Source organism: Hemitrygon akajei, chromosome 19 (genome assembly GCF_048418815.1).
Source record: "Hemitrygon akajei chromosome 19, sHemAka1.3, whole genome shotgun sequence".
NCBI lineage: Eukaryota > Metazoa > Chordata > Chondrichthyes > Myliobatiformes > Dasyatidae > Hemitrygon > Hemitrygon akajei.
Window position 1 is genome coordinate 25,126,323 of NC_133142.1, and position 26,296 is coordinate 25,152,618.

The 26,296-nt window shown below is 40.0% G+C and overlaps 1 protein-coding gene across 1 annotated transcript in view; it reads right to left on the minus strand.

Moving 5' to 3' along the window:
* Positions 1-26,296, minus strand: part of cfap20dc (CFAP20 domain containing) — a 567,108-nt gene that overhangs the window by 533,894 nt on the left and 6,918 nt on the right. Inside the window, exon 3 of the mRNA XM_073072294.1 lies at positions 9,859-9,952. Coding sequence (XP_072928395.1) covers positions 9,859-9,952 — 94 coding nt within the window. The remainder of the gene's footprint in view (positions 1-9,858; positions 9,953-26,296) is intronic.

Sequence of the window (26,296 nt, forward strand, 5' to 3'; positions counted from 1 at the left end):
TCTTAACCCACGTCCTCTGGTTTTTTTCTCTCCTAGCCTCAGTGGAAAAAGCCTGCTTGCATTCACTCTATCTATACCCATCATAATTTTATATACCGCTATCAAATCTCCCCTCATTCTTCTATGCTCCAGGGAATAAAGTCCTAACCTATTCAACCTTTCTCTGCAACTCAGTTTCTCAAGTCCTGGCAACATCTTTGTAAACCTTTTCTGCACTCTTTCAACCTTATTAATATCCTTCCTGTAATTTGGTGATCAAAACTGCACACAATACTCCAAATTTGGTCTCACCAATGCGTTATACAACCTCACCATTACATTCCAACTCTTATACTCCATACTTTGATTCAGAAAGGCCAATGTACCAAAAGCTCTCTTTACTACCCTATCTACCTGTGACGCCACTTTTAGGGAATTTTGTATCTGTATTCCCAGATCCCTCTGTTCTACTGCACTCCTCAGTGCCCTAGCATTTACCTTATATGTTTTACCTTGGTTTTTCCTTCCAAAGTGCAATACCTCACACTTGTCTGTATTAAACTTCATCTGCCATTTTTCAGCTGGTCCAAATCCCTCTGCAAGCTTTGAAAACCTTCCTCACTGTCCACTACATCTCCAATCTTTGTATTGTATCAGCAAATTTGCTGATCCAATTTACCACATTATCATCCAGATCATTGATATAGATGACAAATAACAAAGGATCCAGCACTGATCCCTGTGGCACACCACTAGTCACAGGCCTCCACTCAGAGAAGCAATCCTCCACTACTACTCTCTGACTTCTCCCATTGAGCCAATGTCCAATCCAATTTACTACCTCACCATGTATACCTAGCAACTGAATCTTCCTAACTAACCTCCCATGCGGGACCTTGTCAAAAGCCTTACTGAGTCCATGTAGACAACATCCACTGCCTTCCCTTCATCCACTCCCCTTGTAACCTCCTCGAAAAACTCTAATAGATTTGTTAAACATGACCTACCACTCACAAAGCCGTGTTGACTCTCCCTAATAAGTCCCTGTCTATCTAAATACCTGTAGATCCTATCTCTTAGTACTCCTTCCAATAATTTACCTACTGCCGACGTCAGCCTATAATTTCTCAGATTACTTTTAGAGCCTTTTTCAAACAACGGAACAACATGAGCTATCCTCCAATCCTCCAGCACCTCACCCGTAGATACCGACATTTAAAATATATCTGCCAGGGCCCCTGCAATTTCAACACTAGTCTCCTTCAAGGTCCAAGGAAATACCCTGTCAGGTCCTGGGGATTTATTTACTCTGATTTGCCTCAAGATAGCAAGCACCTACTCCCCTTCGATCTGTATAGGTTCCATGACCTCACTACTTGTTTGCCTTATTTCCATTGACTCTATGCCAGTTGCCTTAGTAAATGCAGACTCAAAAAAAACATTTAAGATCTCCCCCATTTCTTTTGGTTCCATACATAGCCGACCACTCTGATCTTCAAGAGGTCAAATTTTATATCTTACTATCCTTTTGCTCTTAATATACCTGTGGAAGCTCTTTGGATTATCCTTCACCTTGACTGCCAAAGCTACCTCATGTCTTCTTTTAGTCCTCCTGATTTCTTTCTTAGGTATTTTTTTTGCACTTTTTATACACCTTCGGTACCTAATTTGCTTCGTTTCCTATACATGTCATACATCTCTCTCTTCTTCTTTATCAGAGTTTCAATATCCCTAGAGAACCAAGGTTCCTTATTGCCTTTTATATATTGGTGGTCCGGTACTCCCGGTGTGGCCTTTTATATATTGGTGAGACCCGACGCAGACTGGGAGACCGTTTCGCTGAACACCTATGCTCTGTCTGCCAGAGAAAGCAGGATCTCCCAGTGGCCACACATCCCAATTCCACATCCCATCCCCATTCTGATATGTCTATCCATGGCCTCCACTACTGTCAAGATGAAACCACACTCAGGTTGGAGGAACAACACTCAACCTGATGGCATGAACATTGACTTCTCTAACTTCCGTTAATGCTCCTGCTCCCCTTCTTACCCCATCCCTGATATATTTTGTTCTTTTTCCCCCTCCTTTTTTTCTCTCTTGCAGCCCATCACTCTGCCTGTTCTCCATCTCTCTCTGGTGCTCCCCTCTCCCTTTCTTTCTCCCCAGGCCTCCCGTCCAATGATTCTTTCCCTTCTCCAGCTCTGTATCCCTTTTGCCAATCAGCTTTCCGGCTCTCAGCTTCACCCCACCCCTTCCGGTCTTCTCCTATCATTTCGCATTTCCCCCTCCCCCTGCTACTTTCAAATCTCTTACTATCTTTCCTTTCAGTTAGTCCTGACGAAGGGTCTCAGCCCGAAACATCGACAGTGCATCTCCTTATAGATGCTGCCTGGCCTGCTGCGTTCCACCAGCATTTTGTATGTGTTCCTTATTCTTATTTACTTTGCCTTTAATCCTGACAGGAACATACAAACTCTGCACTCTCGCATCGCATGAAACAAACATCGCATGTTTGTTTCAGCCATTATTTAGCATCTGCTTAGAGTGCATTAATAAGAATTAAAAATTTTGCAATATTTGCAAAATTTTCAATTTGCTTATCTTGTTCTGGGTTACAAGTTAAAGACAACAACATAAAATGTTGCTTAGCAACAAAGGTGCGGAGACTATTCAAGTCTTAAGATGAGACTGCATTTGAGAGACATTTTCTGATTCTCGCATAAGACTTTTAATTGATGGTATTCAATCTTTAACTTAGCACACATTTCTCTTATATTCCTTTTGAGAACTTTCGATTCTAGTTGCTAAGAATTTTCCAGTAAGCTTGACTTCTCTTTTAGTGCCAGCTTCAAGGACACTGACTTCAGCTCCACTCATGCTGCTTTTCATATCCATGATTACATCAGACCAAACAAACAGCATCCATTTCAAATGTCAGCAACCGGAATATTTCAGCACTTCAATAGAACAAAGCGATGGACCCTTAAGCAAACACCGCACCAATCTAGCATACAGGCAGCACTGACTATTCCAAACTGTGTTCATACCACAAACACACAGCATGAGTTAACAAAAGGTAGTTACTTGCCACAAACTGCTCCTGGCTTCTCAGTGTTGCAATTCCAATTTCACCAACAGGTCCAATGCAATCCCTGGCCTTAGACTGGTGATCTTTTGGTACAACCATCAATTCTTTTTTGTTGACAAAATGTAGTGGTTATTTGAAAATGAACCATAGCTGCTAGAAAAACAATCTTGAAATGATTAAAAACTAATAAAACTAAAATTAGCGATATAGTGAACTGAATAGAATAGCATAGCATATTTAAACATACTACACCAAGTGTACTTAGAGGCATAGCAACGATTAACAAAAAAATGATACCACCCCTTAGCCCACTCTCTATCTCTACCCAATCTAAACTGGTTTAAAGACAAAGCATGAACAAGTAACTAAATTTTGACTTCTACCACGCCCCAACACACATGACTAACTATTCATAAAAGCACAACACAAAATACAATATGGATAGAAAATAGATACATGGTTCCTACATACACCATTAATATAATGAAAATATAATATGTACAAGGTAACACAATCAGCAAGACAGCATGGGGAGAATGTTGTCTGATGAACTACAACAAATATTAGTAGGCTTTCAGTCTCTACCTATGATGCCGTGTTTTGATTAAAAGGGCAGACGGTACAATCATAAGATCATAAGATACAGTAGCAGAATTAGGCCATTTTGCCCATCGCATTTGCTCCATTATTTCATCAAGACTGATCCAATTTCCTCTCAGCCTCAATCTCCTGGCCTTCTCCACATATCCTTTCATGCATCGACCAATCAAGAATCTATCAACCTCTGTTTTAAATATAAAGACTTGGCCTCCACAGCTGCATGTGGCAATGAATTCCATAGATTCACGACTTAATAAAATTCCTCATCTCCGTTTTAAAAGGGAGCCTCCATTCTGAGGCTGTGTCCTCTGGTCCTAAACACTCACATCATAGGAAACGTCCTCTCCACGTCCACTCAATCAAGAACTTTCACCATTTGATAGGTTTCAATGAGGTCACCCCTCATTCTTCTGAATTCCAGTGAATACAGGCCCAGAGCCAGCAAACTCTTCATATGATAAGCCATTCAATCCTGGAATCATTTTCATGAACCTCCTTGAATCTTCTCCAGTTTCAGCCCATCCTCTCTGAGGTAAGAGGCCCAAACCTGCTCACGATACTCCAAGTGAGGCCTCACCAGTGCTTTATAAAGTCTTAAAAGCAAGGATATAATGTTATGTTCTAGTCTCCTTGAAATTAATGCTAACATTGCACTTGCTTCCTCACCAGGCTCAAACTGCAAATTAGCCTTTAAGGAGTCCTGCACAATGACTTCCAAGTCCCTTTGCACGTCAGACTTCTTCTCTTTATTTAGAAAATAGTCATCTCTTTAACTTCTTCTACTGAAGTGCATGACCATACACTTCCCTACACGGTATTCCATCTGCCACTTATTTGCCCATTCTCCTAATCTGTCTAAGTCTTTCAGTAGCCTCAGTACTTCCTGAAAATGACCTGCTCCTCCACCTATCTTCACATCATCAGCAAACTTTGCAACAAAGCCATCAATTCCATCACCCAAATCATTGACATAGAACGTAGAAAGAATCGGTCCTAACACAGGCTCCTCTGGAACACAAGTCACTGGCAGCCAAAAAAGGCTCTCTTTATTCTCACTCTTTGCCTCCTGCCAATCATGCTTTACCCATGCTAGAATTTTTCCTGTAATACCATGGGCTTGTAGCTTGTTAAGCAGTCTCATGTGTGGGCCCTTGTCAAAAGTCTTTTAAAAATCCAAGTACACAATATCAACTGACTCTCCTTTGTCTATCTTGCTTGATATTTCTTCAAGGAATTCCAACATATCTTGTCTGATATGGCAGACAAGATTTTCCCTTGAGGAAACCATGCTGACTATGGCCTATTTTATCAAGTGCCTCCAAACTACCCCAAAACCTCATCCATAATAATCGACTCCAATATCTTCCCAATCACAGAGGTCAGACTACTGGACTATAGTTTCCTTCCTTATGCCTCCCCCCTTCTTGAAGAGTGAAGTGACATTTGCAATTTTCCAGTTTTCCAGAACCATTCCAGAATCTAGAGATTCTTGAAAGACAATTACTAATCCCTCCATAATCTCTTTAGCCACCTCTTTCAGAGCTCTGGGGTGGACACCATCTGGTAGGTGACTTTTCTACCTTCAGACCTTTCAGTTTCCCCAAGAAACTTCTGCCCAGTTATGGTAACTTCACCGACTTCATGCCCCTTGACACCTGGAGCAAGTGAAAGACCACAGTCTTTCCACAGTGAAAGACTGATGCAAAATACTTATTCAGTTCATCTGCCATTTCCTTGTCCCCTAATACCACCTCTCCAGTATCATTTTCCAGTGGACCAATATCCACACTCACCTTTCTTTTGCACTTTACGTCTCTGAAGAAACTTTTGGTATCTTCTTTAATATTATTGACTAGCTTACCATCCTATTCCATCTTTACCTTGATAATGACTTTTTAGTTGCTTTCTGTTGGTTTTTAAAAGCTTCCCAATCCTCAAACTTTTCACTAATTTTTGCTCTATTATATGCCCTCTCTTTGGCTTTTATGTTGGTTTTAACTTTTATTGTTAGCCATGGTTGTGTCATCTTTCCTTTAGAATACTTCTTCCTCTTTGGGATGTATATATCCTGTGCCTCCTGAATTGCTTCCAGAAATTCCAGCAATTGCTACTCTGCGTCATCCCTGCCAGTGTTCTTTTCCAGTCAATTCTGGCCAACTCCTCTCTCATGCTCTTGTAATTCCCTTTACTCCACTGCAATACTGATACATCTGACTTTAGCTTCTCCTTCTCAAATTTCAGGATGAATTTGATTATATTATGACCACATGCCCCCAAGGGTTCTTTTACCTTCAGCTTTCTAATCAATTCTGGTTCAATGCACAACACCCAATCCAGAATACATGTAGCTCACCACAAAAAATTCTGATTTCAGAGGTTTTCAGAATTTCAGGTAAGGGGTACTCAACCTGTATTTAAAAGGTGTCCAGTAACAGGTTTGTAGCATTATGTACAGTTAACACATATATTATGTATGTTTGGGGTGATGAAGAATTGGCATTGTTCTATTGTGTATAACAGTGGAACAATACAGCAGCGTACATGTTCCCATTACTTTTTAAAGTGCCTGGAAAGACAAAATAGCAGATTTATGTAGTAGATTCTAGGTGACGGTTCTGATAGTGATGTTAAGAAATTGGTGACTTCCTGGTTGCTACACTTCTTCACTATATGTTTTATGGTCAGTGTAACTGAACAGAACTCACAAAAGCATGTCAAAACCTGACTGGGACAATACAGTGTGCTATAATATCAAATCAAGAGCTGAGCCCATGGTCTAAGAGGAATGTATTGCTGGCTTGCTACAGAATACCAAAGAGCCTCTCAGTAAGAGACAGTAAGACCCTCTCCCACAGGAATTTCTAACAGTCCATTAAACGAAAGGCTAATGCAGGTTCATTTTAATACAGATAGATACTTCACTTGAACAACTGCCACTTCAGACTTAGTTTCCAGAGAAACAAGTCACTCTTTTATTTCTTTTTTAGCTTAAGAATATGATGGAAGTGAGTTCCAGACCATCACTAGTCTTTGTGTAAGAACAAAAACCTCAATTTCCCATTTCTCCTTCTACCATTTAATTTACATATGAGTTTAAGATGGCACTGGTGAAGCACAATAATGACTTGTTGGCAGCAAATCAATTATTAATTACTCACACTTTCTCGAAAAATTAATACAACTATCAATAAATAGCCTGTAATTTCCCTTTCAGAGCTTAGTTTTTTTAAACCGCCTGCTTAACCTGGCACTTCTGTGGTGTAAAATGAAGTCATGAAGGTGCAGGATGGTTGTGGCGTGGCATGTACAAGCTGAACAGAGGTGGCAGCACTCTGGCCCAAGAACAGAGAACCAGCCAATGTTTTGCCATGGCTGGAGCAAACTTGGAGGCAATTGGAAGCAGCAGAGCTGAGGCAAGGCAGAGTCAAGGCAGTGGAGCCTGGGCCTGAGAGTGAAGAATAACCCGCAGTTTGGCTGATTTAAGCACTGGGCCATATTAGGAAGGTCGAGTACAGACCAAATCGAGTGGGAGGTGCCCAGGACCATGAGCGTATCAAAGAGGCAGTGCCTGGATTCGGGAGCTTGGAATGACCAAAGGTTTGGCCAATTTACACACCGGGACAGACTGGAAAGGTTGGCTATAGGCCAGATTGAGGCAGTAGGGCCTGAGCCCGAGAGCGTATCAAAGCAATAGGGCCTGGTCCATGAGTGAGGAACAACCTGAGGTTTGGTGGAGTTAAACACCGGACCAGATTGAAAAGGCCAGAGTGTCGGGGCTGGAGGTGAAAGATGGGCCAGCATTCAGCTCGCTGCTCTGTGAGGTTTACCCATCTTTACTAAACTGAGGCTGAGGCCTGAAACTAACTAGCTCCTGAATCAGCTGTGACATGCTTCATGGTTGTGGACTCACTTTTGTGATCTTCAGTTCTGAATGTTATTTGCTTGCTTTTATTGTTTGCAGAATTTGTTCCCCTCCCCCCGAGTATTGGGTGTTCGATGATTTTTTTTTAAAGAATGGGTTCTACTGTGTTTCTTTGTTTTGTGGCTACCTAAAAGGAGATAAATGTCAAGGCTTTATATAGTATACATACTTTTATAATAAATGTACTTGAACTTTGAGTTTCCTAGCTTTGACCTCTCTGCTAAAAGAAAATAGATCATTCTTATTGATCCCACCAAGGACTCTCATACTGTCAAAAGCTAAAATAAATCTTCCCCCAATCTTATGACCAAAATAAAGCAACCTGAGGCTAGACAGTTTTTCCTCACAACTAAAATTCTCCAGGCTTGACAACACACACACACACACAAATCTCCTATTGGTTATGTCCTTCCTATAACTGCATACAAGTATCACTCATCAAAATAGAAATAAGCTCATAAATATTAAAAAGAGCTGACACTATTACAAGAGATAGATGAATGCCTGGAAGAAATTTAGGAATGGTATTGGAAAATCCCACTAATTTAGGAATGGTATTGGAAAATTCCAAAGAACTGCTTCTTCAGCCTCTCTCATGGAAATCTTATGAGCAACAATTAAGAGATGGGTGGGCATCTTCTGAAACTCATTGATTCATAAGACCAAAGAGCTGCTAGTATAACTTGTAAGTAATGGATCATACCAGGCCCAAGTTAAGGCCAAACAATGGAGGCCATGGATCATTGTGATAGGTACATCTCTTTCATTGTCTCCATTAGTTCATTCAGTTTACAATATCTTATCAATTTATATTAGTCTGCATGAATGTTAGTACATTTCCCCCAAAAAAACATCAAGGATGCAGCTTAGTTATGCCCTTCAATTCTTATAATCTCTGGCAAGTCAGATCAATCTTCTTTAAAATCTCCCACCTAATAAACAACACAAGAAAAAAAAACGAGGGTGAGCAGCAGGAACAGCAAGGTGGATCACAGCAGATGGGAGACCACATGTTGTTTTTCAAAGCACTGTTAAAATGCATTGTCTAAGCTACCTTTACTAAACAAGAAACTTCTGGTCAAGAAGAGAGAAAATACAGATCTCAGTCCAAAACAAGCATGGATTAAAATTTCTGCTCATTCTGTATTAATTCTAATTATGTTGTACTACGTGGAAGCTCTTTACAACTCAACTCACTTCCTCTTAGGAAGTTTGGAATAAACTGGTCTGTTTTGGGGGGTTATTTCATGTAAGTACAAGAAGCCAACTCTGAGTGTTATGTGCAGCAATTGCAGTCAATGAGGTCATGCCACTGTGGGGGGGGGGGGGAGGATGTTTGGGGAAAAGGTTCAGAAAGTAAACACTTATGAGATTCTATAAAACATAGATATAACACTGTATTTCTCTTAATGTTATTGCTGTAAGCATTACATTTATATACAGTTTAAATGTTATATTTTTAAATACATCAAATTCCAGTAATTCTGTTTTGTCAACTGTGAGGAAAGAGTTAAATTAACTGATTCCTCCTTAGTAAATGCAGTAGTTTATGACACAAAATTTTGGTTGCAAGACAAAATGGTGTCTACCTGGAATATGGTGACAGCCTGCACATTTGAGATTAGATTGTAGTGAAGAATGTTTTCTTTCTTGCAGACTAGCTGTCTCTGTTTCTAAGTTATGTGCCCAGGCCATAGGTCTCAAGAGATAAGAAAGTACAGGCTGGTACCACTAGGGGATGGAAAAGTACGAGTAAAAGTTATGTTAGATATTTGTAAGGAGTAAAAAGAGACAGAGAGAAAACTATGTGAAAGGTAGTTGAACATCTTCAAGATTATGTAGATTGGTTCACTGATTGGCTGTTGAGTAGTACTTTGTTTCCTTCTGTATTTTAAGAATCTTTATTTCTTACTGTATTTTATTTTTTATATAACTCTAATAAAGTAGTCCCTATAACCTTCCAAACGTGTACATCACCTCCTTTATTTGCAGAAACCTCTTGTTGCTGAATCAGGGAAGAACAAGGAATGAATTTTTAAATGTTTTTATTACACAAACTGATTTACAAGCACTTTTCTTTTCCATACAAAAATCTTTCTTCTGTGTAGTCTGATCAAGCTAAAACACTAGCTAGATGTACAACACGGATGAGCTACAGAATTATTGGATTTATCTATTAGTCCTGAACTTGTCCAGTGGTTGATATTCTATAAAATCATTTGCAATAATAACAAATGTTAATTTAAATAAATCTTCCATTACTTACGTGAGTGCTTGTTATCCTTGGGTAATTGCATTTTGTTTCTCTGACAGCTTCCTTCCAGTATATAAACGTAGCTCTTCACTTCTTTGTCAAAAACCTGAAACAACAAGGTACAAAACATCCTAAGTATGTTCATTTAACTTCTACAAATAAAATGTTCTGAAATACAATAAGAAAAAGCAATGGCAAACTTTATGGATTAGCAAAAACAAGTCAATATGCTGCTACCATCTGTAAAAACCTATAACATTTTAAACAAGAAATAAATCTGCTTCTCAGAAACAGATGGTATACACAGGAAAATAGATTATGTTTTTCTTCAGTCTAAAATTGGTATCAAAGGAGCTACTAGACTACTTGGTGAGCTTCCCCCCCGCCCCGCCCCAACCCACTCTAACTTGCGAGAATATTAACATCAGAAGTTACAAATGAAAAGAAGTAATATGAATGATTTAAAAAGCTTTATACTTTTATGCATTATCACCTACCAAAAAGTTTAATCCTAAATGTTCTGCAACTTATGGTCAATTGCTTTTATGCATTCAGCAGCAATAATATTAAAAGCTCACTGAGCATCCAATCACATCAAAATATCCTCACATTCATTGAACTAGGTAGACAAAGATACAATTACAAATTGAATTTAGAAGTTGCAGACTATATGTTTGAGATAGCAACTGAAATGTCAAACTTCGAAACACTAAAAACTTTTATGATGTTAATAGTTTTGAAATACTTTTAAAATATTTTTATGAAACGTACAAAATTATTTTAAGGCTAGGGAAATTATTAAACAGTTGTCTGTTAGTATATAATATCATTCAAAAAACAATCCAACATTTCAGATACAGTTGATTCCAGTTAATTAGGATACATCGCGACCAGTACATTTTGGCCTAATTAAGCGGCTGCCCCAATTAGCTGAAGTTTCATGAAAATAATTTAAAGGGTATATAAAAGCTAAACTGTCATTTAACTGAGTTAAAAAGTATATATTTCAATAAAATATGGAACAAATTAGAACACACCAATACAGTACTATAAAACTGTATTAATTTCTAATAGTTATCGATAGAGGAATTCATCCAGTGTGCACTGCCATGTTCTTTTGATTGACTGTAAATGAACAAAATCAGTGCAGATACCAGTGCAGGTAATATACATCTTTCATACAATGCCTTTGACATCTGCATCCTCCAAATCTTCATTTTCATTGTAGTAGTCAAGATGATGGCAGGACTTTCATATGAAGAAAGACTGGATCAACTAGGCTTATACTCACTGGAATTTAGAAGATCGAGGGGGGATCTTATTGAAACGTATAAAACTCTAAAGGGATTGGACAGGCTAGATGCAGGAAGATTGTTTCCGATGATGGGGAAGTCCAGAACGAGGGGTCACAGTTTAAGGATAAAGGGGAAGCCTTTTAGGACCGAGATGAGGAAAAACTTCTTCACACAGAGAGTGGTGAATCTGTGGAATTCTCTGCCACAGGAAACAGTTGAGACCAGTTCATTGGCTATATTTAAGAGGAAGTTAGATATGGCCCTTGTGGCTAAAGGGATCGGGGGTATGGAGAGAAAGCAGGTACAGGGTTCTGAGTTGGATGATCAGCCATGATCATACTGAATGGCGGTGCAGGCTTGAAGGGCCGAATGGCCTACTCCTGCACCTATTTTCTATGTTTCTATGATTATTGATACCTTCAAATTCTTTGTAGTTCCTAACTTGTTGACGAAGTTAAATTGCTTCATTTTCACTCCAGCTGTTTCTGGCATTTCCAAGCCTGAAGACTTGAAACGACAGTGAGCAAAATAGTTCTGAATTGTCTTACTGCTTATTTTTCACAAACTATCAGTGACAAAAATCACTGCTTTTTGAACAGAAACACACAATTGATGCTATTTTAAAACTTTTAGCTCTAAGCACAGTCTAGTGTCTAATGGTTACACAAGTGCACACAACTGATTCTAGTTGGAAACTGTTTGGCAACAATCTCCTTTCCCAACTAAGCAGCATGGTGTCCCAAATAAGCAATGGAAATCCCGCTTATTTTCTTGATTAGTTTTTGCTCTTTAAGAGTTGTCCCAAATAAGTTGCTGCCCCAGTCAACTGATGGCCAATTAACTGGGCTCCACCGTATTTCAAAATCCAGTTCATAAATACTTTAGTTCATGCATTTTCCATCAATTCTGTTGGAAAAGACTAAAATCAGAAGTGAAAGTCTGCACGGAAGGTTGCTTTGTTACATTGAGAAGAAAAACAGATGAGTGATCAGATTACAGAGCATCGGCATTCAGTCCAGAGGAGCAGCCTTGTGCTTCCTGTTGCCTGCCACTTTTATTCCATCACGCTCCCAACCCTGACCTGTGGCCTCCTGTATTTTATAATGAGCCCCAATGGAAGCCTGAGGCCTTCCAGACCCAACAATGAACTCCCAACTTCCAATTGCTTACTTTCTCTGCTATCTACCTGTGATATTGGCCCAGTTTCTTTTCATGTCTCATCATCAGTACATCCTGACCTGTTATTACCTTAAAATCACAAACAGGGTTACACTATTGCCCTTCAACTCAACCTATTAGTAGCTCATCCCCACAGAATGCACGGCTTCAACCAACCACACAATCCTATCCATCCCTCAGCCCATCTTCTCTCTAACTTTAAAATTAACTCCCCCACCCAACCAACCCATCCCAGTTCTAACTAAGAATCCTTCACTTGAAACATTACTTCGGCTTTTGATCTTTTAATCTTTCAAGCATCTGGGACTAGCTCAGAAAGACATTTTGAACAGTATAGATGGATTGGCTAAAAGACCTGTTTCAGATCTCTGGCACCTGCATTTTTTCCCCCTGAAGTTTCAGTGCATTTCAGAATGCTGAAAATTTCACAACCAACATTACTATCAAATCAAGGTTAATGGGTGAATCATAGTTTTAGTATTCGAAAAGCCTTTGTTGCACAAAGGAGTAGATGCTCTTCTAGCCCCAATTTCACTATTAGCCTGCCATTGCAGATCACAAGTCTTTCTTTTGAGTATGGACCTGGGTCAAGTCTATCTCCCATGAGTGTCAGCACACCCAACATATTACAGGAAACACCTAGTGGCTCAGGCAACATCTCTAGAAAGAGAAACAGTTAACACTTCGGATTGTGAGCACTGGGATATAATGAAAACAAGTTAAAACGAATTAATGTCCATAGTCAATTTATACTTTATGTAATGAATTACTAATAGCAAGTCAATGGAACATGCATGACCCATAATCAATTCTATATTTACAGCAACATGGTTGATATTTTACTTCCTAAGGCACAGAGCTGAATCAAACCAGAGTGAGCTACAGACCCTCCTTTCTTTAGATAATGTTGTTAATAGGGTGTTCTTTGAGGAACTAATGCCCATTCCTGCAGATGCCCAACTTTTTAACCACACTGCTTATGGAGTGTGTGCACATCTCAGTTAGGCAGCATATCTATTTCTCCATTATGCTCCATTAAGCCCCATTGGCAAATGATGTAATTCATCCCATGCCAAATGACATCAGGGTTCCAGTTCTTAAAAAGGAACCTGACCACTGAAGCAATCAATTGACTGAACTCCTCATGAAGTAGGGACTAGGCATGGGCCCAGCCTTCACATTCAGTCACACTGAACTCATTTTAGTAAAAGTGGTAAAGAGGCTCAAAACAAGACATTAAAACAAGTTGGGAAAAGGGAGCATATGGTCAGAGAAATTATGACTACAACTGAATACCCTGAACTGGAACAGTGGCAAAACACATCCTGTGACCTCATTTGGTTACATTGAGCACTGCAGTGTTTATTGTTAGTACTTACTGTGCAGTAAGCAGTATATATGAATTTTATTGCACCTGGTGCATATGATAATGCCCTCAAATTCCATCTGACATTAAGAAATGTATCACAAACCATCTCAATAACTACTATTGCTCCTCTTCTTGCTGCTGGAGAGCTTTATGCAAGCGATAAATCCCATGTTGTCTAAATTCTGGACCATATAGCCAAAAAAAATGGAGAAGCATAGCACTATAAGACACAAGTCACATGTGGACAATCCCAAGCACAGAAATAATCACAGCAAGGAAACTGATGGTACTCCCCACCAGACTTTGGTAGGAAATCGACTCCATTTGTAACACAGCTGACTTCAGAATTAAAGAGAATTCATAGATGGAAGGATTACCGCCTGTTACCCAAGAGCCTTTGGTTTTATACAGTAGCAAAAATACCATTGGCTAATGAGTGTTGCCCGAGACTTCAAGCCAGGGAAACTTCCTGTAATCATCACACTGATAAGAAATTTCATCTTGTAGGTCACAGACAATTAGGATAGATGTTACAATCCACATGGGAACCCTGAAGCTCAAAGCACCATGCAAACTCTCTAAACTATAAGGAAGCCAAGAACCTTTTTAAAATCTGCATGCCTGGCATGACAAATTTTTATTTTTGCAAGGAACAGCAGATAATAACATTATCTGGAGTACATTCCCAATGTAGTGCATTGAGATATAATAATGCACATCATTACCGGTTTCAGGGGGAGACAGGAGATCCCCCTATTTTAACCATACCTTAAGTTATTTCTTAACTCTTTTAACAAGTTTTAATACACTTCAAATTTAGTTTGGTCCATTTACAAATTCTGCATCATGCTTGCATGGAACTGCTTGTAATTCTGCAAAATTTTTACATTTTAGTAAGGCAGTAAAAAAAAAAGTTACTTGGATGGAGTGAGGTTTTCAAAACAAATTAAAACTACACTTCAAAATCCATTGCACTAAATATCTAAACATGCCGGCATACATGTGGGCTGGACTTGTTACTTTATGCATAGTCAAAGGAACATAATCCAGTCTCTAAAACTAAATTACGCACCATTGCCAATGAATAGACGATAAGTACACTTATTTACATAAAACTGACTTAATACTTTTGTAAGACTTTTGGTTCCATTTAGCAGTTTTTCACTGCCCAAGCCTGTAGGGAGCTTTGAACAGCTGATTAATGAGCTGTGGTCTGTCTTCTCTTATTTAATCCAACTAATTTACTGTATTGATTTGGTCTCTAACTGTCACTAAAACAGAATGTTGCTCAGCACTACATCAGGAATGTAAATAGTACTAGTTAGTACTGGGCATTTTTGGCTCAGAGAGGAAGTTAGAGATTAAATTTAAAGAAAATTAAAGCTCCAAATAAAACAAGAAGGAGGGAGGTGGCAAATAAGCATATTAATTGATTATTTAAACCAGCTAGCAGCAAGAATAAAACAGGTAACTCATGGGAATCTGTCACATTCATGAGATGTGGTCCTTAGCAAAAACTACCAAAAAACAAATATCAACACACTCAAAGTACTGCAGGGACTCAACAGGTCAGGCAGCATCTACAGATGAAAAAGAACAGTTGACATTTCATAGAACATAGATCGTACTGCACAGTACAATGATTTCAACCACGATGTTGTGCTGAACTTTTAACTTACTCAAATATCAATCAAACCCTTCCCTCCCAAATAGCCCTTAATTTTTCTTTTATGCATGTGCCTATCTAAGAGGCTTAAATCTCCCTAATATATCTGTCTCCAACACCACATTTGGCAGCATGTTTCATCCATCTACCACTCTGTGTAAGACTCCCTATATTTTCCTCCAATCACCTTAAAAATTATCCCCTTATATTTTCCACTTCCACCCTGGGAAAAATTGATGGCTGCCCACTCTATTAATACCTCATATCATCTTATACACCTCTGCCATCACCTCTCATCCTCTTTCACTCCATTGAGAAAAGCTCTAGCTCACTCAACCTAGCCTCAGTACATGGAATTATAAGTAAGAGAAAATGTGCTGATGCTGGAAATCCAAGCAACACACACACACACACACACACAAAATGCTGGAGGACCTCAGCAGACCAGGCAGCATCTAGGGAGAAGAATACAGTTGATGTTTTGAGCCGAGATCCTTCATCAGGACTAGAGAAAAAAGACAATGAGTCAGAGTAAGAAGGTGAGGGGAGGGAGAAACATAAAGTGATAGGTGAAATCAGGAGGGGGAGGAGTGAAGTAAAGAACTGGGAAGTTGATTGGTAAAACAGATACAAGGCTAGAGAAGAGGAATCTGATAAAATACCAAAACCTAACAAAGAACGCAAAGGGGGAAGAACATCAGAGGGAGGTGATGGGTAGGTAAGGAGATAAGGTGAGAGGGGGAAATGAGAATGGGAAATGGTGAAGGATGGGGTGTGCATCCTCCCACCACCCCACCAGGGATAGGTTTCCTCTTGTCTTCACTTATCACCCCACTAGCCTCCACATCCACCACATAACTCTCCATAACTTCTGCCATCTTCAACAGGATCCCACTACCAAGCACATCTTCACCCCCCCCCCCCCCACCCCAACTTTCTGCACGGATCACTCCCTACACGACTCCCTTGTCCATTGGTCTCCTCCCACTAACCTCCTCCTGCACATCTTTGCAAGTGGAACAAGTGCTACACCTCCTCCTTCACTGGCATTCAGGGCCCCAAACAGTCCTTCCAGGTGAGGTGACACTTCACCTGTGAGCTTGTTGGGGTCACCTACAGTATAGGGTGCTCCCAGTGTGGCCTCCTTTATATCAGTGAGACCCGGCATAGATTGTGAGACAGCTTCGCCGAGCACCTACACTCCGTCCACCAGAAGTGGGATCTCCCAGTGGCCTCCTATTTTAATCATGGGAATGTCTTCCTATTCCCATTCAGACATGCCAGTCCATGACCCTCTCTACGGTCACGATGAGTCCACACTCAGGTTGGAGGAGCAACCCCTTATATTCTATCTGGGTAGCCTCCAATCTGAAGGCGTGAACATCAATTTCTCGGACTTTGGGTAATCCTTGCCTCTCTGCCTTCACCATTTCCCTTTCTCACCTTATCTCCTTACCTGCCCATCATTTCCCTCTGGTGCCCCTCCCCCTCTTCTTCAACTATCTCTTTCACCAATCATCTTCCCAGCTCTTTACTTCACCCCTCCCACCTCACCTCCCCTGTTTTCACCTATTACCTTGTGCTTCTTCCTCCCCTCCCCCCACCTTCTTACTCTGACTTCTCGTCTTTTTTTCTCCAGTCCTGATGAAGGGTCTTGGCACCTAAATGTCAATTGAACTCTTTTCCATACATGCTATCTGGCCTGCTGAGTTCCTCCAGTATTTTGTGTATGTTACATGGAATTATGATGTTTTTTGCCATTACAGAGATGTGGTTACATGAAGCACAGGCTTAGATATTAATGTTGCTGGGTTTCATTGTTTTAGTTGTGAAAGGAGGGTGGGGTAAATGAACAGGCATTGCACTACTCATAAGACATGTTCTCTAAACCAGGCAGCATCCTCTCCACCCTTTCTAAAGCTTCCACATATTCTGATAATGAGACAACCAGAGCCGAACATAATACTCCAAGCATCATCTAACCAGAGTTTTATAGAGCTTCAACATTATCTCGCTGCTCTTTAACTCAATCCTCTGTCTAATGAAGGCTAACACACCAGACACCCTCTCAACCACCCTATCAACTTGAGCAGCAATTTTGAAGGATCTATAGATCCCTCTGTTCTTCCAAACTGCTAAGAATCTTTCCATTTACCCTGTATTCTGTCTTCAAGTTCAACCTTCTGAAGTTTATCACTTCAAACTTTTCCAGACTGAACTCTATCTGTCACTTCTCAGCTGAGCTGTGTCTATTAATGTCTCACTAAATCGTAAAACAACTTTCTACATAATACCACAATGTCATCTGCCCACCCAGCCCACCATTTCACTTATTAATCCAAGTCATTTACAACAATCAGAAAGAGCAGGGGTCACAGAGCAAATCCCTGTGGAACACCACTGATCACCAGCCTCAGGCAGAATAGACTCCGTCTTGTACCACTCTCTGTCTTCTGTGGGCAAGCCATTTCCTAATCCATGCAGATAAGTTTCCCTGGATCCCATGCCTCCTCATACCCTGAATACCTTACTCAGTATCTGGAATACCTTACTAAAATCCCTATACACTACATCCACTGCTCTACCTTCATCAATTTGTTTTGTCACTTCCTCGAAGTATTCTATCAGGTTCAAGAAGCACAATCTGCCCCTCACAATGCCATGCTAACTCTGTCTAATCAGATGTTGCCTTTCTAAATACTCATACAGTAAGTTTCCAGAAAGTTTTTTTTTCTTTCTTTATCGATTTGTACATAGCTAGTGCAGTGAGAGTGGATCCAGATTTAGTGATATGTTCTTTGTGAGAAAGATGGGAATTCTGGGACACCTCCAGTTCCTGACAACTACATCTGCACAACGTGCACTGAGCTGCAGCTCTATAGTGACCACGTTAAAGAAATGGAGCTGCAGTACAATGACCTTCTGCTCTTATGAGAGAATGAGGTGATAGATAGGAGCTACAGAGATGTAGTTACCACCAAGTTGCAGGAGGCAGGTAGCTGGATGACTGTCAGGAGGGGGAAGGGAATAGTCAGTCAGTGCAGAATACCCCTGTGGCCATCCCCCTCAATAATAAGTATAACACTTTGGATATTGTTTGGTGGGGGAAGATGGGCAGAGAAGGAAGATGACCTAACAGGGGAAGCCACAGCAACCAGCTCTCTGGTACTGAGTCTGGCTCTGTGGCTCAGAAGAGAAGGGGAGAGAAAAGGAGTGCAGTAGTGACAGGGGATTCCATAATTAGAGGGGCAGACAAGAGATTCCATGGAACTGAAAGAGACACCCGGATAGTATGTTGCCTGTCAGGTGCCAGGGATGCCTCAGCTCAGGGGTCCACAGCAGTTGAAAGAAGGGGGCGAATTGTGCAAAGTTGTGGTACAAATTGACCCAACAACATAGGAAGGAAAAAGGAGGCAGGATCCTGAAAAGAGAATATAGGAAGTTAGATAGAAAGCTGAAAAGTAGGACCTCCAAGATTGATGCCCATGCCTTGCACCAGTAAGGGTTAGAATAGGATGATTTGACAGATAAAGGTGTGACTGAGAAACTGATGTGGGGGGCAGAGTTTCAGATTTCTGGACCATTAGGATCTCTTCTGGGGAAAGAATGACCTATATAAAAAGGACAGATTACAACTGAATCCAAGTGGGAGCAATAGTCTTCTGGGCAGGTTTGCTAAAGCTGTTGGGGAGCATTTAAACTAATTTGGCAAAGGGATGGGAATCAGAGAGAAATTACAGTGTGTAGTGAGACTGTGAAGAAAGACAGGTAAATGATAGGGCAAAATTGCAGAAAGTGGAATGAGTTGCTGAGTAACAAGGAGACAAAAACAATAGCAAAACCAAAGGAAAAAAAATCAAAAAGGGTGACGAATACAGGACTGAAGGTCCATTTGAATGAACACAGTATACGGAATAACGTAGGTGATCCTGTAGCACAGTTAGAGATTGGCAGGTATGACATTGAGGGCATCACTGATCTGTTGCTTAAAGAAGGTCATTGTTCGGAGCTTAACATGCAAGGATACACCTTGTTTCGAAAGGACAGGTAGGTGGGGGGGGGGGGGTTGGATTGGCTCTCTACTGCTAATAAATTAAATCAAATTCTTAAAAGAAGGTGACATAGGACCTGAAGATGTAGAATTCTTGTGGATAGAATTAAGAAATTGCAAGAGTAAAAAGAACTCAATGGGAGACAAATGCAGGCCTCCAAACAGTAGCCAGGATGTGGAATACAAATTACAACAGGAGATAGAAAAGGCATGTAAAAAGAGCAATGTTACAATATTCATAGCAGATTTCAATATTCGGGTAGATTGAGAAAATCAGGTTGGTGTTGGATCCCAAGAGAGGGAATTTGTAGAATGCCCATGAGATGGCTTTTTTTGTGCAGCTTGTGGTTGAGCCTACTAGGAGAAAGGTAATTCTGGATTGGTGTTAAATAATGACCCAGATTTGATTAAAGAGCTAAAGGTAAAGGAACCCTTGGAAGGCAACAATCATAAAATGATAGAATTCACCCTATAGTTTGAGAGGGAGACACTAAGATCAGACTTATCAGTATTACAGTGGAGTAAAGGGAATTACTGAGGCATGGTAGAGGAGCTGGTCAAAGGTGATTGAAAGGAGCCCTAGCAGTGATGACAGCAGAATAGCAATGGCTGAAGTTTCTGAGGGTATTTTGAAAGGCACAGGAATTGAATTGAATGGAATTGACTTTATTACTTATATCCTTCACATACATGAGTAAAAAACTTTGTTACGTCTCTGTCTAAATATGCAAATTATAGTAATTTATAACAAATAGTATGTACAACTGGACAGTCAATATAACATAGAAATACAATTGTGTCAGCATGAATTAAGCAGTCTTAACAACCATGGCTGACAAGACAGCATAAAAGCAAGAGAGAGCATATAATATAGCAAAAATTAGCGGCAAATTAAAGGATTGGAAAGCTTTTAAAAACCAACAGAAGGAAACTAAAAAAACCATAGAGAAAAGATGAAATATGAAGTTGAGCTGTCTAATAATATAAAAGTGGATACCGATTTTTTTCATATATGTAAGGAGTAAAAGAAAGCGAGACTGGAGAGGTACGTCATGGGGGACAAAGAAATAGAGCAGTGCCTTAATAAATATTTTGCATTAGTCTTTACTGTGGAAGACACTAGCAGTATGCCAGGAAGTCGGATGTCAGGGAGCAGAAGTGAGTGTAGTTGCTATTACTAAGGAGGAGATGCTTGGAAAGCCAAAAGGTCTGAAGGTAAATAACTCATCTGGACGAGACGGACTACACCCCAGGGTTCTGAAAGAGGTAACTGAAGAGATTGTGGTTGTATTAGTAGTGATCTTTGAAGAATCACTAGATTCTGGAGGAGAGGAAAATTGCAAATGTCACTCTAATTTTGAAGGGAGGGAGTTAGAAAAAAAAAAGGGAATTATAGACCATGCTAGCCTGACCTCGGTGGTTGTGAAGATGTTGCCCATTATTATGGATGATGTTTCAAGGTACTTATAGGCACATGATAAAATAGGCCAAAGTCAGCATGGTATCCTTAATGGGAAATCTTGTCTGACAAATCTGTTGGAATTCTATGATGAAATAACAGGCAGGATAGACAAAGGAGAGTCAGTGGATGTCTTTTACTTGGATTTTCAGAAGGCTTTTGACAAGGTGCTACACATGAGGCTGCTTAACATGTTAAGAGCCTATGATAGTACAAGAAAGATACTAGCGTGGATAGAAGATTGGCTGACTGGCAGGAGGCAAAGAGTGAGAATAAAGGGGGTAATTTCTGGTTGGCTGCCGGTAACTAGTGTTGTTCCACAGGGGACTGTGTTGGGAGCTCTTTGCATGTTATACGTCAATGATTTGGATGATAGAATTGATGGCTTTGTGGCCATGTTTTAAGATGATACAAAGATAGGTGGAGGAGCAGGTAGTTTTGAGGAAGCAGTGAGTCTGCAGAAGAACTTACACAGATTGGGAGAATGGGCAAATAAGTGGCAGATAGAATACAGTGCAGGGAAGTGTCTGGCCATGCACTTTGATGGAAGGAATAAAACTGTGGACTATTTTCTAAATGAGGAGAAAATTCAAAAATCAAAGGTGCAAAGGGATTTGGGAGTCTTCGAGCAGAATTCCCTATAGGTTAATTTACAGGTCAAGTCGGTGGTAAGGAAGGCAAATGCAATGTTAGCATTCATTTCAAGAAGATGAATATAAGAGCAAGAATGTAATGCTGAGACTTTATAATTCATTGGTCAGACCATGTTTGGAGTATCATGAGCAATTTTGGGTCCTTTATGTATGAAAAGGTGTGCTGGTATTAGAGAGGGTCCAGAGAGGGTTCACGAGAATGATTCCAGGAATGAAAGGATTGAGAAGATAACATCCCTAAACCCTCAGAAATTAATAATTTATTCAAAAGAGACTATAATCTAGGCCAGGGATACCCAACCTTTTTTACGTTATAGAACAATACATTAAGCAAAGGATCGTGGACCCCAAGTTGGGAACCCTGAAATAGCCATAAGACAAAATTTAAAAGAAATTGCCTCACATACAGTTAAATGTTAAGATATAGGATACTAACTTTGCTAACGTTATATTCTCAAATGATTTTAAATGCAAATTTTCACCAAATGCATAACTGTTGGAAAGTTAAACTAATGGCTACATACTATTCAAGCATTGCAAATGCATCAATCAGCTAAATCAGGTTGTGTTTAAACTTCTGAAATTAGCAACATACAAAATTACATTACCATGGTGTTAATAAAGAAGCATTAGTTTATAAGCATTGTTTCTGATTTAATAAGAAATCAACTCAGTCAATGAACTATATAAAATGTCAGTTTTTATTTAAGTACAGATTAGCTAATGTAAAGAGATTTAAAGTAATGAGAACAGAAACAGGCCAAAGAAAACTGTAAACGTAGAAATCTAAAATGAAAGCAAAATGTTGGATATTCTTAGCAGATCAGGCAGCATCTATGCAAAGAGAATTATTGTTTAAGGTCAAAGATTCTTTCTCAGGATGTTCGAAACTGACCATTTATTGTATATAAAGAACAGTACAAACATCAACATTTATTTATTTAGTAATACTGCAAGGTGACAGGCCCTTCCGGCCCATGATCCTGCTCCACTCAATTATACCAATGAGCTAACTAACCTGGTATATCTTTGGAAAGTGAGAGGAAACCAGAGGACCCAAAGGAAACCCACACAGTCATGGAGAGATTGTAAAAACTTGCAGACAGCAGTGGAAATTGAACCCAGGATGCTGGCGCTGTAATAGTGCTACGCTACCGTGCTACCCCAAATATAAAAATCTCTGATAAACCTTCAGTGATTTTATCCCCTGCTTCCCAGGGTACATATGGTCAGGCCCTGGGGATTAACTGCCTTGGGGCACCACAAGACCACCAACACCTCCTCCTCTTTTGTAATTAGCATTCTCTTCTCCGAATTCCCTTGCTTACATGAGATTTTTTACCAATCTGTTCATTTTCAGGTGCAAAGTCCAAAGCATTATTGTAAATTATGAAAGTGCCAGTCCTATTTATAACACCCATTTTGAATTAATCTGGCAAATCTCTCTGATGGTTCACAGACTCCACGCTTTGTAAAGAACCAGCTATAGTGTCACATAAAAGACTTAAGTCCTATGGAATTAAAACTCTTGACTACTTAAGCACACTCTCCAACATTTTTTTTAAAGACAGATTTCAGAATCTTTTCCATTATTGATATTAGATTGACTGGTCTGTAAGTATTAAGTATAGTTATATCATCAGCTTTTGAATACAGCAACCAGCTGCTCGCCATTTCTCTAGCATCATCTCCTCTTCCATGTAGTTTTATTTATATACTCACTAATTCCTTGGGTATGACAAAACAATATCTATATTTGGTGCTCTATCCTCAAATAATGTTGCATTTGTCATTTTTTTCCAATTATAAGTGCTCTATTAATCTGATACTCATCAGCTGATTTAACAAAAATGACAACCACTTTCTACAGCAAGAACAGGAACATTGTCAATATTCTGCTATTTCTCTCACTACTATAGGAGTAGCTTGCTACATTAATGTTCACTTGGCTAATTTTGGGCCTATAAGATACAAATTTTATGTACATTAATAGCCCGCTCATAATTTATATTTGCTATTTTACTGTTTTTATATACCCAAGTTCAACATCTTCTTGTAAGTAGATTTCTTTTACTGTTCTTGAAATTTACTTCCAGTTTCTTAAAACTCCTTTAAAAAAATCCCACAATTAGCTTGTTTAGGGGATTTGGAGACTTAACATTCCTCTTCAACTGCATTGATTACTATTTTCTTCCTCTTTGTGTTTTTTTTTAAAAGAAGGATTTGTTTCACCAAACTTACCTTCTCTACCACCTCATTGCTTGACAATTTCATCATTTCACATTATTCTTAGTCTTTTGCTTCTACTCTTAAACCCAAGTTTGTTGAATTTTGTTGATCTGAACAACACTTCTTATTTGTCTTATCTCCTCTGCTTTCTTATAAAATTCAGCAATGCTTTTGTATGTCCTGGAGACGCTTGTGGGCCGAGGCCAGCATATATTTAGACTGTGATGGTCATTGACACAAATGATGCATTTCACTATGTTTTGATGTAAATGTGACAAATAAAGCTAAACTTTAAATCTTTGACCATTATTATTGGATTCTGTTTTCTAAAAAACTTAACTAAATAATTGTACTCAGTAAAATCTATTCCTTCTTTCAAGATTGTTCTCTTTGAACATGGAAGAAAAAGATTTTCCTTCAAAAAGAAGCCTAAACTCTGAAGAAAAAGAAATGCAAAAAAAAAGACTGGCTTACCAAGCCTTCAGTCACTGCAAAGAAAGACACATTTTTACTGTAACTGAAAAAATAATCAGATGTGATATGATGTATTTTTTCTTCCCCAGCAGCAAGCTTTTATGACCCAATAGGCGCAGACTGCAAAGTGGGAGATGATTCAATGAAATTTGTAAAATGGGATCAGATAATGATTTTATAAGGGGAAAAACTGCAAACAGTAAGGAATATGATTTACAGGATATTCCTTCAGGAAGTTGGCACACACAAAGGGTCAAATTGTCCTCCTTTAGTGGTATATCATTTTATGGCATATCACACATTCTGTAGAGTCACCACCCGATGAGCCAAAACAAGTTTTTTCTTCCCCCAAGAAGTGGGAAGATTTATTACTACAGTGTCTGCAGTGCTATAATAAAAGAAATCATTCTAAATTTGATCAGCAGCTTCCACCTGCTCCTACCATCTGACTTTTGTAGTTCGTCACTGTCACAAAACAGCAGCTGAGCATTTTGAAAGTGGTTGATAACAACCACATTACTTCTTTGAGCATGTCAACAGAGGGGGTTGCTAAGATCATGAATTTGTTACGTACCCCATAACTGGGTGTCTGACCAGCAGAGAAAGAAGAATCCGTTGGAGTCTGGTGGTACTATATTCAAAAGTGTTTATTAGTAAAATAAGCAAATCAATACCAATAATGCAAATATATAGATAACACACGTTAGCAATAATAAACCTAAAAGTGTGGGAATAATAATAAGCAATAATAAAGAAGCTCTATCGATGTCTAGGGGATAATGAATTGTCATAGAAAAGTATAAAGTTCAGTTCAGTTCATGCGTGCTGAGGTAGATATGATTGTTGTGTTGTAATCGTTGGAGGGAGGGGGAGAGGGGGAGAGGGGGAGAGGGGGAGAGGGGGAGAGGGGGAGAGGGGGAGAGGGGGAGAGGGGGAGAGGGGGAGAGGGGGAGAGGGGGAGAGGGGGAGAGGGGGAGAGGGGGAGATATGTAACAGCTACAGTCAGGCAAACCTTCCTTTGCATTCTTGATCCGTTGTGTCGTTGTGGTCATTCAGTTATGACACCTCTGTCCTTCAGCTAGACCGTTCTTCTGTGGTAGTGCCGGTGTTGTGGTCGATATAGTAAGACCAGCCGCTGTTGGGATCCCTCTTCATCTCCCAGCCACGAGGCAGAGTGGCAGCCATGGCCTCGCTCACTACACTGCCGCCTTTCTCGACATGCTGCGAGTGATTGCGCATGCGGGATAAATCTTGGAATCTATGGGCGGGTACTCAGCACTCACAGGCTTGCTTGTTAATTTCACTGCTGAACACACGTCACCACCTGCTAAATCATTACCAAGAAGGACGTCCACACTGCCCCTCGGTAGTTCCGACCGCACCCCTATTTCGACTGGTCCAGATACCAGGTCACATTTTTAAAAGATCCTGTGCAAAGGTACAGCTTCTGTCCCTTTTCCTATGCCTCTTAACACAGCTCTTTCCTTCTCCCTTCTCGCCTCCAACTCCTTTAGCTGGATCTCATACTCCATTTTCTTCTTTTCCAAATTCATCCGATAAGGGGAGTGTTTAATAGACTGGGTGGAGGTAACAACAACATCATGCTCTGTTCCTTTACACCTCCTCGGAACATCTGGGCATAAATCTACATGCCGTGTAATGAGCTGTGTCAGCTGCTGTACATTGCTCATGACTTGTTCTACTTTAGCTTGGCCTGGGTGCATGGCAACCTCAGCCTGCTCCATCCCATTGTTTGGGGCGCCAGTGGGCTTCTCTGCAGCACCCTTGTTTTCTATGCGGGACTTGTACACAGTAGGGGGAGCACTGTATTCCATCCGTGGGCCTTGGGAGGTGCTTGGCAGCTGGTCTGGGGTTCGGGTTGGTAACTACAGGGAATAGGAACAAAACCTTATCACCCACGTGAAATTCTTGCTCTCGGGTTCGTTTATCATACCATTGTTTCATTTTAGTCTGGGAGTCTTTAAGATTTTGCTTTGCCAGGTCGCATACCTTATGGAGTCTTTCCTGGAATTTCAAAACGTAGTCAATCACATTGACTTGAACGTTCGGACTAG